Genomic DNA, 17,333 nt, shown 5'->3' with positions numbered 1-17,333 from the left:
GGCATTAGATTCTTATAATAGTGTGAATGCTACTGTGAACTGTACATGCGAGGGATCTGGGTTGCTCACTCTTTATGAGAATCTAATGCTTGATCTGGTGTGGAACTGAGGTGTTGATGCTATTGCTGGGGCTGGTTGGGGGCGGGGAGTGTGGGGTGCAAATACAGATTATCCTTAGCAGAAAGGTTTGACTGCACAGAGGCCATAGTAATGTCTTTAGACCATTATTAGATGGTCAGAAAACCACTAGATGGCTTTCTGGTTTCATTCAGTTCAGTTCAGTCGGTCAGTCATGTCTGCCTCTTTGCGACCGCATGGACTGCAGCACGCCAGGCCTCCCTGTCCATCACCAACTCCCGGAGCTTGCTTAAACTCATGTTCATCGAATCAGTGATGCCATCCAACCATCTCATCCTTTGTCGTCCCCTTCTCCTCCTTCCTTCAATTTTTCCCAGCATCAGGGTCTTTTCCAATGAGTCAGTTCTTCACATCAGGTGGCCAAAGCATTGGAGTTTCAGGTTCAGCATCAGTCCTTCCAATGAATATTCAAGACTGATCTCCTTTAGGATTGATTGGTTTGATCTCCTTGCAGTCCAAGGGACTCTCAAGAGTCTTCTCCAACACCACTGTTCAAAAGCATCAATTATTCAGCACTCAGTTTCCTTTATAGTTCAATTCTCACATCCATACATGACTACTGGAAAATCCATAGCTTTGACTAGATGGACATTTGTTGGCAAAGTAATGTACTTGGGTCAAAGAGGTCACTTCTGAATGTGAGTCTACACACTGTGTTTTCCATAGAGAAATTCTGGCTAGCTGGAAAATGTCACCTTAACAGCGTTTTGCAGAATGTGATTAAAATTATCAACCACATTAAAGTACATGCCCTTAACTCATGACCATTTGCACAGCTCTGTGAGATGGATACGGAACACACGTCTTCTCATACACAGAAGTCAGATGCTTTCTAAAGGTAGATCACTGGCCAGAGTTTTTGAGTTATGAGAGACATTCCAGAGATTGCTTTTAGAAAAATGGTCACCACTAGCAGCATATTTCAATGGCACAGAATGGGTCACAAAATTTCCTTAATTGTGTGACATATTCAACCTGCTCAACAGACTCCATATGTCAGTTTAGGGGGGAATGACTGTGTGTTTAGGTTGGCATGTAAAGTGGCTACATTCAAAGCCAAACTGGAATGATGGGGGTGGCAAGTGAACACTGGAATTTTTGACGTTTCAAGCATTATCAGAGATTTTTAAAGAGACTGAGTCAAAGCTTTCTTTCTCCTAGCCGGTGCATGATCATCAATGCAATTCAGAAGGGTTCCAATTTCTCCACATCTTGCCAACATTTGTTACTTTCCATCTCTCTGTATATATAATTAAAACACACACACACACGCATATATGTTTGTTAGCCATAATAATAAATGTGAAAGTTTGGATTTTTATTTCCTAACATGTTGAGCATCTTTTCATGTGCTTATTAGAGTCCACTGGTATACCTTCTGTAGAGAAATGTCTGTTCAAGTCCTTTTCCCATTTTTGAATTAAACTGTTTTTTTTTTCTTATTGTTGAGTTATAGGAATACTTAATATATTTTGAATATTAACCCTTTATCAGATATATAATTAGAAAATATTTTTCCTAGTCTTTGTATTCTACTGATGTCTTCTTTGATGTACAGAAGCTTTTATTTGTTTATTTTGGCCACACTGCTCAGCTTGTGGAGTCTTAGTTCCCCAACGAGGGATTGAACCCAGACCCCAGGAGTGAGAGTGCTAAGTCCTAACTACTGGACTGCCAGGAATTCACCCAGAAGCTTTTAATCTTGATCAAGTACAATTATTTGTCTATTTTTTCCTTTGTTTCCTGTGTTTTTGGTATTCTATTCTAGAAATCAATGGTAAATCCAAAGTCATGAGGCTTTTGCCCTGTGTTTTCTTCTAAGAATTTTATAGTTTTAGGTCTTACATTTAAGTCATATATTCATTTTGAGTTAAATTTTGTGTATGGTGTTACACACATAAAGGGTCCAACTCCATTTTTTTTTTTTTTTTTTTTTTTGCACACGCATATCCAGTTTTCCCAGCACCATTTGTTGAAAAGACTGTCTTTTCCCCATTGAATGGTCTTGGCACCCTTGTCAAAAATCCTTTGCCCTTATATGCGAAGGTTTGTTTTCAGACTTCCTGTTCTATTCCATTGATCTATATGTACCTTTATGCCAGTACCACGATGCTTCCATACTGTAACTTTGTATAAGTTTTGAAATTGGGAAGTATTCCAACTTTGTTCTCCTTTTTCAAAATTATTTGACTTCTCAGGGTCCCTTGAGATTTCATATAAATTTTAATATGGGTTTTTCTATTTCTGCCCAAAAATGGCATTGGAATTTTGATAGGACTTGCATTTAATCTCTAGATCACTTTGGGTAGTATTAACATCTTATCAATATTAAATCTTATAATCTATAAATACTTGATGTTTTTCCATGTACCTTTGTCGTCTTTATACAGTGTAGTTTCCAGTGTATAAATCTTTTACTTCCTTAGAGTTAATTCCTAAGTATTTTATTCTTTTTGATGCTATAGTAAATGAAATCCTTTTCTCTATTTCTGTTTTGACTTGTTCATTGTTAGAATATAAAAACAAAACTAATTTTGTGTAGATTTTTTTATCCTGCCACTTTGCTGAGTTTGTGTATTCTATCAGTTTTTTTGTTGAGTCTTTAGATTTTCTGTATATAAGATCATGTCATCTATTGCAAACTATTATATAGAGTGGACAAACAACAAAGTCCTACTGTATAACGCAAGGAACTATATTCAATATCCTGTGGTAAACCATAAGTAATGGAAAAGAATATGAAAAAGAATGTATGTATTGGGTTGGCCAAAAAGGTCATTTGGATTTTTCCATAAGGTGTTACAGAAACATTTGAACGAACTTTTTGGTCAACCCAATATATGTATGTGCTGTGTGCTTAATTGTTCAGTTGTATCTGACTCTTTGCGACCCCATGGACTGTAACCCGCCAGGCTCCTCTGTCCATGGGAATTCTCCAGGCAAGAATACTGGAGTGGGTTGCCATGCCCTCCTCCATGGGATTTTCCCAACCCAGGGATTGAACCTAGGTCTCCTGCATTACAGGCAGATTCTTTACCATCTGATAACTGAATTACTGTGGTACAGCAGAAATTAACACACCATTATATGTCAACTGTACTTCAATAAAATAAATTTTTAAAAAGAGCATGTCATCTGTGACTAAGATGATTTTACCTCTTCCTTTCCAGTTTAGATACTCTTTATTTTTCTTGCCTGATTGTTCTGGCTAGAAATTCCAATACTGGGTTGAAGTGGTAAAAGTGGACATCCTTATCTTGTTCCTGATCTCAGAGGAAAAGATTATGGTCTTTTGCCATTGAATATGGTGTTAATTGTGGGTTCTTTAAGGATAGTGTTTATTGTGTTGGGTAGTTTCCCTCTAGTCCCAGTTTTGTTCTTCTTCTTCTTTTTTTTAATCATGAAAAAGTGTTGACTTTTGAATTTTGTTAGGTACATTTTTCTACATCACTTGAGATGACTGTGTGGTTTTGTGTCTTCATTCTGAATGTGTTGCTTCAGTTGGTTTTCATATGTTAAATCATGCTTGTATGCCAGGGATAAATTTCATTTGGTCATGATGTATAGTCATTTTGATGTGCTGAATTCTCTTTGCAAGTACTTTATTGAGGATTTTAAAATCAATATATGTAACGAATATTGGTCTTTAGCTTTCTTTTCTTGTAGGGTTTTTGTCTGGTTTTATTATCAGGGCAATGATGGCTTCATAGAATAAGTTAGAAAGTATCGCTGCCTCCTTTGGTTTTTTGGAAGCATTTCAGAAGGAGTGGTGTTAGATCTTTAATGTTTGGTAGGCAGTAAAGCCATCTGGTACAGAGCTGTTTTTTATAATTATTATTGGGAGGTTTTGATTACTGACTCAGTTGCTTTTCTAGATATATATATCTGTTCAGATTTTCTACTTCATAATTCAGTTTGGGTAGATTTTGTGTTTCTATGAATTTGTCCATATTTTCTAAGCTATCCAGTTTTTTGTCATATAATTATCCATAGTTTTTCCTTATAATCCTTTTTATTTTAATCTGTGGTAATGTCACCACTCACATTTCTGATTTTACTAATGTGTGTCTTTTCCCTTTTATTCTTAGTCTCACTAAAGGTTTATCAATTTTCTAGGTCTTTTCAGGTAACTGATTTTGGATTTGTTGATTTTTCTCTATTGTTTTTCTATTTTATGTGACTAGGCTTTTGCCTTTGTTATTTCCTCCCTTCTGCTAGTTTTGGGTTGAGTTTGTTTTTTCTGGTTCCTTAAGTAGTAAATTATGTTTTTAAGTACTTCTTTAAATTTTCTTCCTATTTTCACTACACCCCATAAATTTTAGTAAGTTGTGCTTTCATTTTCATTCAAATATAAGTATTTTCTAATTTCTCCCTGATTATACATGGTATAAAGAGGGGAAAGATTAACCTACTCTCTCCTCTTGCAAGAAATTAACAGAAAGTAAAAGAAAATGTAATTTTTACTTTTATTATAGAAAAGTTTAAACATATATGTAAGTAGAGAAAATAGCGTAAGGAATTCCTGTGTATCTATCACCCAGTTTCAACATTTATTAACTTACTGTCATTTTTATTTCATCCATACCATTGGTTCTCTACCAGGGGTGATTTTATCATTTCAGTGCTTCAGTGTCTTGAAATATTTTTGATTGTCACAACTTGAGAGAGGGTAGGAGTGGTGAAAAGAGTAGGTACTATTGCACAGGCCATCACTGAAAAACAAAGAATTATCCAGCATAAAATGTCAGCTAAAGTTGAGAAATCCTGCAGGATTTAAAATATCTATGTACCTATACACACACACACACATATACAATTTAATATCTTTATATTTTTATAATATTTAATCTTTTTATCCATGAATAGTAGAGGTTTTGCTATTGGTTCAGGTATACTTTAATGTCATTCAAGACTTTTACATTTTTCCTGATATAAGTTTTTCATATTTCTTGTGAATTTATTTCCCTAAATTTTTGTATAAATGAAGATTATTGATTTTAGTATGTTAATTTTATATCCTGCTATGTCACTGATCAAGTTTTATCGTTGATTCTCTGAAGTTTAATTTTAGATGTAGCATTAATAGCATCAGCAAATAGAAGTAGTTTAATTTTCTCTTTAGTCATCCTTATGCCTCTTTATACACAAAGCCAAAAGGCTTTGCTGGTGTACTTGCATTGGTTAATACATCTAGTACAATGTTGAATAGAAGTGAAGGTAGTTGGTATCCTTGCCTTGTTCTTAATCATGGTGGAAATGTCTCTAGAGTTTCTTTATTAAATAAGATACTGATTTTAGGACTAAAGTATATGTACTTTACCTTGTTGAGGAAGTATCTCCCAATTCCTGTTTTCTTGCATGTGTTTATTATTAATGGTGATGAATTTTTTTCAGGCTTTCTCATTTTCTCTAGATATACTCTTTTTTTTTCCCCTTAAATACATATTATGGGATACTATGGTAAGTGGTATAATAAGGGGAATAGATTGTTTGGGCTCAGAGTCAGGAAAGGGTAACAGACGAGCTAACATTGGAACTGAATCTGAAGGCTACAGAGAAGTTTGACATGTAGGAAAAGTAGGGAAGATATTCAAGATTAGAAATAATTACAGAAATGAGAATGATGTCATGGAGATAATCTATGAGCCTGTCATATGCTTTGGGTGCTAGACTGCATTTCCCAGTTCATATTTCTCTTCTGATCCCTTCTCTCCATTCTCCTGGTCATGTATATATGCTCACCTTCTTTAAATGAAGATCCCTTATTTTATTCACCCTAGTACATCATCTCTCATTCATTATTGTTTTATATATACAGTGTTACTTCTATTTTTCCTCTTCCTAGTGCTTTATTTTATCCAGAAAGTGAGGCCTTATTTAGATATCATTAATATTTATTCCTTCTATACATTCGGTCTCAGCTAATCATGTGAATCATTGGCACTTCCTTTTTTTATTTTTTTTTTCAGAATGTAAGAGCAGTCCTAAAACCACAAAGGCAACTCAAACTCAAGACTCATCATTTTCGGGGCTAATAAGGAAAACACTCAAAAAGGATGAACCGTGGAATTTCATATCAGAAAACCCCTGCATATATGAAGACAGAATAAAGAAACAGAAGGACAAAAGTGAAAGTTTACAAATAATTTCAGTTACCCATACAAAAATCCTCACTGTAGAAAGAAGCCATAAAAATAATGACTTCGGCCAAAATTTCAGCCTGAAATCAGTGTTTGTTAAACAACAGAGGATTGCTAGAGAAAAAACACCTTCAAAATATGAAATACAAAGAAATAGCTTAAGGCAGGATTCAAATGTACTTAACCAATCGAAAATAAAGACAGCAGAAAAACGCCATAAATGTAACATATGTGAAAAAGCCTTCATTCACAAGTCATCCCTTCGTAAACATCAGAAAAACCATACTGGAGAGAGATTATTTCAATGTGATGAATGTTTGAAAGCCTTCAACCAAAGTTCAGCTCTTATTCAACATCAAAGAACTCATACTGGAGAGAAACCCTATATATGTAAAGAGTGTGGGAAAGCCTTCAGCCATAGTGCATCCCTTTATAAACACGTAAAAATACATACTGTGGAAAAATCCTACAAATGTAAAGAATGTGGTAAATCCTTTGGCAGAAGGTCTGCCCTTTTTATACATCAAAAAATTCATGCTCAAGACAATCCCCACAAGTATAACCCAGGAAGGAAGGCATCCACGTGCAACCTTCCTGGATGTCAGAGAATTCATCCAAGAAAGAAGTCCTATTTGTGTAACGAGTGTGGCAACACCTTTAAGTCTAGCTCATCCCTTCGTTACCACCAGAGAATTCACACAGGAGAGAAGCCTTTTAAATGTGGTGAATGTGGGAGAGCCTTCAGTCAGAGTGCGTCTCTTATCCAACATGAAAGAATTCACACTGGAGAAAAGCCTTACAGATGTAATGAATGTGAAAAAGGTTTCACTTCTATTTCACGACTTAATAGACATCGAATAATTCATACTGGAGAGAAACTGTATAATTGTAATGAGTGTGGCAAAGCCTTAAGTTCCCACTCGACACTCATTATTCATCAGCGAATTCATACTGGAGAGAAACCATGTAAATGCAAAGTGTGTGGGAAAGCCTTCAGACAAAGTTCGGCTCTCATTCAACATCAGAGAATGCACACTGGAGAAAGACCCTATAAATGTAATGAGTGTGGGAAAACATTCAGGTGTAACTCATCCCTTAGTAATCATCACAGAATTCACACAGGAGAGAAACCATATCGATGTCTGGAATGTGGGATATCTTTTGGGCAAAGTGCAGCTCTTCTTCAACATCAAAGGATTCATACAGGAGAAAAACCCTTTGTGTGTATTACATGTGGGAAAACTTTTAGGCAGAGCTCATCACTTATTGCACATCAAAGAATTCATACTGGAGAAAAACCCTATGAATGTAATGCATGTGGGAAACTCTTCAGCCAGAGGTCGTCCCTTACGAACCATTATAAAATTCACATTGAAGAGGACCCCTTCAAAGTAGATTTGCATGTGTGAAATCCTTAAACCAAAGGTCATTAGAATAAAATTGGTCCCACATATCTGTGGTTTCCACATCCACTGGTTCAAATAACTGCAAATTTAAAATACTAAAAAAAAAACTTTTCAGAAATATCCAAAAAACAAAATTTGAATTTGCCACACACTGGCAACTATTTTCATAAGCACTTGCACTGTATTAGGTATTTCAAGTAATTTAGAGATGATTTAAAGTTTATAAGAGGATGTGCATAGGTTACATGCAAATTCTGTGCCATTTTACATAAGGGACTTGATCATCCTCAGATTTTGGTATCTGTGGGGGGTCCTGGAATCAGTCCACTACAGATAGTATGGGACAACTGTATACACACTTGAGAATGACTTATGTAATGAATACGATAAAACTTCAATTTTAATTTAGTCCTCAGTTATTTAATTTTAAGGAAAAGCTTTGACTGTGTAATAAATATGTGAAATACTTTAATACCTGTTAGTCAATTTTTAAAATACCCTGAGACAAATAAATCACAATTGAAAATACTGATTTTTGCCATTTCTAAGATAAATGTGAGGTTTTTCTGTCTCTTTATACAGTGTTATACACTATATGCAACATGTAAACAGAAAAAATCTGGGTGTAAAGGTGCTGGATTTATCATTAGAAAGACACCAATTGCATAAGCTTAATACCATGTCTGTTACAACAGTTTAATAGCAAAAAAACCTTAAAATATATGCATTTTTAGAGCAAAGGACCAAATAATAGATAAAAATAAACTGCAACCTACCTCAGCCTCTGCAACTTTTCCTAAATTTCTGTCAAACTTGGTGCATGGTTTTCATCAAAAAGGAGGCCAAAAAACCCACCCTCTGTTCAGTTCAGTTCAGTCGCTCAGTCGTGTCCAACTCTTTGCGACCCCATGAACAGGGAGGCACGCCAGGCCTCCCTGTCCATCAACAACTCCCAGAGTTCACCCAAACCCATGTCCATTGAGTCAGTGATGCCATCCAACCATCTCATCCTCTCTCATCCCCTTCTTCTCCTCCTGCCCTCAATCTTTCCCAGCACCAGGGTCTTTTCAAATGAGTCAGCTCTTCAAATCAGGTGGCCAAAGTATTGGAGTTTTAGCTTCAGCATCAGTCCTTGCAATAAATATTCAGGACTGATTTCCTTTAGGATGGACTGGTTGGATCTCCTTGCAGTCCAAGGGACTCTCAAGAGTCTTCTCCAACACCGCAGTTCAAAAGCATCAGTTCTTCGGTGCTCAGCTTTCTTTATAGTCCAACTCTAACATCCATACATGACTACTGGAAAAACCATAGCCTTGACTAGACGGACCTTTGTTGACAAAGTCATGTCTCTGCTTTTCAATATGCTGTCTAGGTTGGTCATAACTTTCTCTTCCTCCTTTATTTTTCTTGTTACTTCAAAATTACACCTAAGAGTGTCTCAAAATTTTTACACAATTTCTAATTTTGTTTCAGCATTATTTTTCTTTGTTGCATTGAAGTCATATTTATCATATAACTGTCTTTGCTCTGTTCTGTACAGCATGCTAATTTAAGTAGGAAAAAATATAGTTTGATTAATCACTTTAAAGCTATTAATTTTTTTTTTAGTTTGCTGCAGAAGTCCTAAGAACTTGTGGCAGTCTTACAAATGAATCAATTTCATGAAATAAAAGCATGTTTTCCCCACTTAAGATTTTCTAGTTTTTAAAAATATCAGACTCCAAAGGAAAATAAAAGACGGGAAATTTTTCTAAACCTTTAAAAAACAGTTTACTCAGTAAATGCTTAACCCCAAGTGTGAGTCAGCTATTATTCTAGGCACTGGAAATCATACAAAAGAAAAAGAACAGGCCTTCGGGAAGTCATGATTTGACAGGCAAAAAGATGGAGTTGAAGAGAATAACAAATGAGTAAGCAGATTACAATGTAGTTTGCACAGAGAAATAGAAGTTACAATGATACTATGTTATAGAACACAAAGACGGTTTTGTTCTGGATGCATAAAGAAGGAATGGACCTAACCAAGGGAGTCTGAAAGGACTAGGGACAGTGAGGTCTGAGCCTAGTTTTGGAAGAATAATAAGAATTCTCCAGAGAGTGAGATGAGTACTTCAAGGAGAGGGAGCCACATAAGCAAACATAAAGGTGGGTGACAGCATGACACATTTATAGAATATCTGTTAAGTGGTGAGAATGACAGGTTGAAGCTTGAGAAGACGGCAGAACCAAAAGTCTTACTTGCCATCCTAAAGCATTTGAAATTGATTCGGAAATTTATACCAATGAAAGATTTTATATAAGGGAAGTGGGTCTAGCAATAAGGTGTAGAGACTGAGTTTAAAAGGTTGAAGACAGCTGAACAGACAAGCCTAGAAGTCTAGACCCAGAAGACTAGAATTCAGAGTAAAATACATAATTCGTACTCAAAACCATCATGTGTGAATTTGTCCAGCATAGTGTATAGATTAGAATGGGGAGCAGGGGTCATAGATAAAACCCACAAAAATACCAAATAAGGAGCTGGTGGAGGAAAAGTAATATAACATGAAAAGGAATAGCCCCAGAGGTAACAAAGCTGGAGGAGTGAAGTCAGTGAGCCCAAAGGAGAACTGGATCTCAGTAGTGCTGGGTGCCACAAATCACACAAAAGAGTAAATTTGAATTAGTAGCTAGCATGTTGAGGACCTTGGCAAGAACAATTTCTGTTAATCAGAGTGAACAGAAGCCACATTATTCTAGGTTAGATGGAAGATGTGAACTTCAGGAAGTTAAAAAGGGGAAAAAAGTTTGTATTTCAGTGGGAGAAAATGACAATATTTCTGTGTTAATAACTGAGGCAATGTATGCACATGTTAGTGAATTAAAGAGGTCACTGGAACAGATTTTCCTGAGATATTATGAGAGAATAAGAGCTTAGGTGGAAGAATTCAACTTAGGCTGGAGAGAAAAGCCTGCAGAAAGGAATGCAAATAAGTTTCTGTTTGACTTGGAAGTGAAAGAATTTGTATATGCTGATCTTATTTTCTATAAAGCCAGAGAAAGATTCCACTTTTTAAGATGTTGGCTATAGTAGCAATTTTCAGATCTTTGGGTACTTAATAATCTTGAGTTTCAGTCTATGCTTAGGAGCTTTTTTTAGGAAGTTATGACTCTGAGTTTACTCTGTACTCGTTTCAGTGAGAAAGCTCCACTTTTATTTCTTCTATATGTTTGATATCTGTGTTAATTTTTATTTTATTTTTTTAAGAAGAGAATTTGCTTATAAAGTTGAAAAAGTACTTAAAAGGGTAAGAAAAAATGCTTTGAAAGACTGATTAACCCTGAGCAGAAACTGGAAAGAATTGTAGGAGTTCAACGAGTGTGTGGAAGTAGATGGAATGACATTAACACAGAGGAAAAGTTCATGTAATGGCAAAGAACATAGGAGACATGATGCCTTCACTGTACTACTGTAAGTAGTAGTTTTTAATCTTCATTTCCCAATTGTTTATTACTAGAACATGAATATGCAATTGATTTTTATATATTGACCTTATATCCAGTAATCTTGCTAAACTGACTTTCTCTAGTAGCTTGTTTATAGGTTCTTTGGAATTTTCTGCAAACATAATTGTTCAGTCGCTCAGTCGTATCTGACTCTTTACGACCATGTGGACTGCAGCATGCCAGGCTTCCCTGTCCTGCACTATTTCCTGGAGTTTGCTTAAACTCCTGTCCATTGAGTTGATGATTCTATCCAGCCATCTCATCTTCTGTCACCCCCTTTTCCTGCTGCCCTCAATCTTTTCATAGCATCAGGGTCTTTTGCAATGAGTCAGCTCTTCGCATCAAGTTGCAAAGGATCGGAGCTGTAGCTTTACCATCAGTCTTTCCAATGAATATTCAATGTTGATTTCCTTTAGGATTGACTGGTTTGATATCCTTGATGTCCAAGGGACTCTCAAGAGTCTTCTCTAACACCACAGTTCAAAAGCATCAATTCTTCAGCGCTCAGCCTTCATTATGGTTCACCACTCACATCTGTACATGGCTACTGGAAAACTATAGCTTTGACTAGATGACCTTTGTCAGCAAAGGGATGTCTCTGCTTTTTAATATGCTGTCCAGGTTAGTCACTGCTTTTCATCTAAGAAGCAAGCATCTTTTAATTTCATAGCCGCACTCACCATCTGTAGTGATTTTGGAGCCCAAGACAATAAAATCTGTCACTTTCCATTTTTTCCCCATCTATTTGCCGTGAAGTGATGGTACCAGATACCAGGATCTTCATTTTCTGAATGTTGAGTTTTAAGCCAGCTTTTTCACTCTCCTCTTTCACCTTCATCAGGAAGCTCTTTCGTTTCTCTTCACTTTCTGCCGTTATGGGGGTGTCACCTGTGTATCTGAGATTATTTATATTTCTTCTGGCAATCTTAATTCCAGCTTGTGCTTCATCCAGCTCAGCATGTAGTATGATGTACTCTTCATGTAGATTGAATAAGCAAGGTGACAATATACAGCCTTGACATACTCCTTTCCCAAGTTTGAGCCAGTTCATTGTTCCATGTCCGGTTCTAACTACTGCTTTTGACCTGTATACAGGTTTCTCAGGAGGCAGGTAAGGTGATCTGGTATTCCAGATTCTCTTTAAGAATTTTCCATAGTTTCTTGTGATCCACACAGTCAAAGGCTTTAGTCTCATCAATGAAGCAGAAGTAGATTTGGGGGGATTCCCTTGCTTTCTCTATGATCCAACAGATGTTGGCAATTTGATCTCTGCTTCCTCTGCCTTTTCTAAATCCAGCTTGTACATCTGAAAGTTCTTGGTTCATGTACTGCTGAAGCCTAGCTTGATGGATTTTGAGAATTACCTTGCTAGCATGTGAAATGAGTGCAGTTTTGCTTTGAACATGGTGCATGATTGTGTAGTTTGAACATTCTTTGTCATTGCCTTTCTTTGCAATTGGAATAAAAACTGACCTTTTCCAGTCCTGTGGCCATGGCTGAGTTTTTCAAGTTTTATGACATACTGAGTGCAGCGCTTTTAATGGCATCATATTTTAGGATTTGAAATAGCTCAGCTGGAATTCCATCACCTCCACTAGCTTTGTTTGTAGTGATGCTTCCTAAGGTTCACTTGACTTCACACTCGAGGATGTCTGGCTCTAGGTGAGTAATCACACCACTGTGGTTTTCTGGGTCATTAAGACTCTTTTTGTACAGTTCTTCTGTGTATTCTTGCCACCTCTTCTTAATATCTTCTGCTTCTGTTAGGTCCATACCATTTCTGTCCTTTGTTGTACCCATCTTTGCATGAAATATTCCCTTGGTATCTCTAATTTTCTTGACAAGATCTCTAGTTTTTTTCCATTCTATTGTTTTCGTCTATTTCTTTGCATTGTTCACTTAAGAAGGCTTTCATATCTTTCCTTTCTATTCTTTGAAACTCGGTATTCAGATGGGTATATCTTTCCTTTTCTCCCTTGCCTTTCACTTCTCTTTTCTCAGCTATTTGTAAGGCCTTCTCGGACAATCATTTTGCCTTTTGAATTTCTTTTTCTTTGGGATTGTTTTCATCACTGCCTCCAGTACAATGTTATGAACCTCTGTCCATAGTTCTTCAGGCACTCTATCAGATCTGATCACTTAAATCTGTTTGTCACTTCCACTGTATAATCATAAGGGATTTGATTTAGGTCATACCTGAATGGTCTACTGGTTTTCCCTACTTTCTTCAATTTATGTCTGAATTTTTGTAAATAATGACCATTTTATTTTTCTCTTTGAGTTGTAGTACATTTAATTTAAAATCAAAATTTCTTATTATATGGTAGTACTGTATAGCACAGACCAGTGCATTGTTGAAAAGTAGTGAAAGTGTTAGTCGCTCAGTCGTGTCCAACTCTTTGCAACCCTATGGACTTTAGCCTGCCAGACTCCTCTAACCTTGGAATCCGCCAGGCAAGAATACTGGAGTGAGTAGCCATTCTGTTCTCCAGGGAGTCTCCCCAACCTAGGGAATCTTCCCAACCCAGGAACTGAACCTGAGTCTCCTGCATTACTCTTGGTGGTGGGCTCTTTACCGTTTGAGCCACCAAGAAAGCCCATTTAATGATGTTACTTTTAATTTCTTGTATATATTTGTTATCAGAATAGAAACATACCCCTGTATTCCCAACATGCTGTTTCTTTTAATCATAAATAGGAGTAGTAGTTTTTCATTTTCTGTATTGAGTGAAATAATATTTTTTTCTCTTCACACTTTAATAGATAGTTATATTGACTGAATTTTTATGCTGACCAGTGTTGCCCTGTTACTGTTATTTAGTTGCCCAGTTGTGTCCGACTCTGTGACCCCATGGACTGCAGCACACCAGGCCTCCCTGTCCCTCACTGTTTCCTGAAATTTGCCCAAGTTCATGTCTATCACATCAGTGATGCCATCCAGTCATCTCATCCTCTGACGCCCTCTTCTTCTGCCCTCAATCTTTCCCAGCATCAGGGATTTTTCCAATGAGTTGGCTATTCACATCAGGTGACCAAAATACTGAAACTTCAGCGTCAGTTTTTCAAATGAGTATTCAGGGTTGATTTCCATAAGACTGACTGGTTTGGTTTCCTTGCTGGTCAAGGGAGTCTCAGGAATCTTCTCCAGCACCACAGTTCCTAAGGCACTCCTGACCTCACACCCCAGAATGTTTGGCTTTGGGTGACATACTGGCTCTGGCTCTCATAGTTATCCAGTTCATTAAGATCTTTTTTGTACAGTTCTTCCATGTATTCTTTTCATCTCAATCTATTAGATCAAAAAGTTCTATTAGATCTCTACCATTTCTGTCCTTTATTGTGCCCATCTTTGGGTGAAATATTCCCTTGATAGTTCGTTTTCTTGAAGAGATCTCTAGTCTTTTCCCTTCTGTTGTTTTCCTCTATTTTTATGCACTGTTCATTGAAGCAGGGCTTCTTGTCTCTCCTTGCTATTCTTTGGAACTCTGCATTTAGTTGGCTGTATCTTTCCCTTCCTCCCTTGCTTTTTGCTGCTTTTCTTTCTTCAGCTATTTGTAAAGCCTCCTGAGATAACCACTTTACCTTCTTGCTTTTTGTTTCTTTGGAATGGTTTTGTTCACTGCCTCCTGTACAATGTTATGGCCCTCCACCCATAGTTCTTCAGGCACTCTGTTTACTAGATCTAATCCCTTGAATGTTGGCTTTACTAAAATAAATTCTACTTGGCCGTTGCATATCATTATTTACAATAAACTGTGGAAAATTCTGGGAGAGGTGGGAATACCAGACCACCCGACCTGCCTCTTGAGAAATCTGTATGCAGCTCAGGAAGCAACAGTTAGAACTGGACATGGAACAACAGACTGGTTCCAAATAAAAAAAGTATTACATCAAGGCTGTATATTGTCACCCTGGTTTTTAACTTATATGCAGAGTACATCATGAGAAACACTGGGCTGGAAGAAGCACAAGCTGGAATCAAGATTGCTGGGAGAAATATCAATAATCTCAGATATGCAGATGACACCACCCTTATGGCAGAAAGTGAAGAGGAACTAAAAAACCTCTTGATGAAAGTAAAAGAGGAGAGTGAAAAAGTTGGCTTAAAGCTCAACATTCAGAAAACGAAGATCATGGCATCCGGTCCCATCACTTCATGGCAAACAGATGCAGAAACAGTGGAAACAGTGTCAGACTTTATTTTTGGGGGCTCCAAAATCACTGCAGATGGTGACTGCAGCCATGAAATTAAAAGATGCTTACTCCTTGGAAGGAAAGTTATGACCAACCTAGATAGCATATTCAAAAGCAGAGACAATACTTTGCCAAAAAAGGTCCATCTAGTCAAGGCTATGGTTTTTCCTGTGGTCATGTATGGATGTGAGAGTTGGACTTTGAAGAAGGCTGACCACCAAAGAATTGATGCTTTTGAACTTTGGTGTTTGAGAAGACTCTTGAGAGTCCCTTGGACTGCAAGGAGATCCAACCAGTCCATTCTGAAGGAGATCAGCCCTGGGATTTCTTTGGAAGGACTGATACTAAAGCTGAAACTCCAGTACTTTGGCCACCTCATGCGAAGAGTTGATTCATTGGAAAAGACTCTGATGCTGGGAGGGATTAGGGGCAGGAGGAGAAGGGGGCAACAGAGGATGAGATGGCTGAATGGCATCACTGACTTGATGGACGTGAGTCTGGGTGAACTCCGGGAGTTGGTGATGGACAGGGAGGCCTGGCGTGCTGCGATTCATGGGGCCGCAAAGAGTCGGACATGACTGAGCAACTGAACTGAACTGATGTGTTTATAAGATCAGGTTTCTTCTTTAATAAGTAGAAGCCAAGTGAAGTAGAAGCCAAGATTGTGTTCTAAGAACTCAAAGCAGAAATTTTTTTTTGTCATCCAGATCTGAAGCATGGATGAAATTATAACATCTAGAGAGAAGAAGGGGATGGCATGGACAAGAGCAAGAGTCTCAGAAGGAGAGTGAATGCAGCATCTGATGAGACCAGTAGAGAAACAAGCTTTGCTGATGTAGAGGATTTCTGATACAATAAAAGAAAAAGTAATATTGGAAATGAAAGCTAGAGTTAGGTTATCAGAAAAGTTAAATACTACCTGAGAGTATAGGAGTTTGGATATGATCCTTAGATATTAAATCAGTGTATATTTCTGTGTAGCAAATGGCCAGTTTGAAGCCCGTTTTAGGAAGAATATCTGATGTGGCAGAAGGTTCAAAGATGACTTGATAGTTTCTGACTTGAGAAACTGGCTGAAAGATGAACTTTTGGAAATACGAGTTTAGGAGAGTCTGTAAAAAATGTTTAATGAGAAGTTAAAAAAAAAGAAAAAAGAACAGAGGCTAGCTCTACTCTTGGTGCCTGACAATTGTCCTGGTATTCTGCTAAATACCACAGATGATAAAATTGTTAAAACTGACAATTTACTTATTTACTTTTTAAAGTTAAGGTGCAGTTAGGCTTCCCTTGTGGCTCAGCTGGTAAAGAATCCACCTGCAGTGTGGAAGACTTGGGTTTGATCCTTGGGTTGGGAAGATCCCCTGGAGAAGGGAAAGGCTACCCACTCCAGTATTCTGGCCTGGAGAACAGTCCATGGAAGCTCAAAGAGTCAGACATGACTGAGCAACTTTCACTATGCTTTCAAAATAACATGTAATTTCTGTATTGTAGGTCAGTATGCTTCAGATTATAAAAACAGCTTCCAACAGCTGCTTGTAAGGTTTTATTATAATTTATTTTTGAGAGAGAGAACATTCCATGAGAGCATTGGACGAAGAGTGAAGAGACCTATATGTTTTCCTACCCCTATTCTGGTTCACGTTACACAGTCTCGGGCTTTTTAAACCCTAGAAATGCCACCTTTTTCATATACTGCTTTATAGTTCCTAATGCTGTAGATTAAGTGTGAAAGGCAAAAAGATATGACACCAGAAGAGAGCCCCCCAGGTTGATAGCTGTTCAATATACTACTAGGGAAGAATGGAGAAATAGCTCCAGGAGGAATGGAGAGGTTGGGTTGAAGCAGAATCCACACCCAGTTCTGGATGAGTCTGGTGGTGAAAGTAAAGTCCGATGCTGTAAAGAACAATATTGCATAGACACCTGGAATGTTAGGTCCATGAATCAAGGTAAATTGAACATGGTCAAG

At 37.3% G+C, this 17,333-nt stretch overlaps 1 protein-coding gene across 6 annotated transcripts in view; it reads left to right on the top strand.

Moving 5' to 3' along the window:
* The window catches only part of LOC113896210 (zinc finger protein 354B), a 33,335-nt gene extending 17,092 nt beyond the window's left edge, over positions 1 to 16,243 (top strand). For 4 of the 6 annotated variants that reach the window (XR_003512015.1, XM_027548419.1, XM_027548420.1 and 1 more), the window contains one exon: positions 6,108 to 8,216. Coding sequence is in view for 5 of the 6 variants with exons in the window: in XM_027548419.1 (XP_027404220.1) it covers positions 6,108 to 7,687 (1,580 nt within the window). In the remaining variant the exon portion in view is untranslated. Of the gene's footprint in view, positions 1 to 6,107; positions 8,217 to 16,071 lie in introns of those variants that run through there. The other 2 variants (XM_027548423.1, XM_027548421.1) reach the window with 2 other exon arrangements.
* The last annotated feature ends 1,090 nt before the right edge of the window (positions 16,244 to 17,333 follow it).

This window comes from Bos indicus x Bos taurus, chromosome 7 (assembly GCF_003369695.1).
Source record: "Bos indicus x Bos taurus breed Angus x Brahman F1 hybrid chromosome 7, Bos_hybrid_MaternalHap_v2.0, whole genome shotgun sequence".
NCBI lineage: Eukaryota > Metazoa > Chordata > Mammalia > Artiodactyla > Bovidae > Bos > Bos indicus x Bos taurus.
Note: the sequence above shows the minus strand (reverse complement) of the source record. Positions and strands in the feature narration are given on the sequence as shown.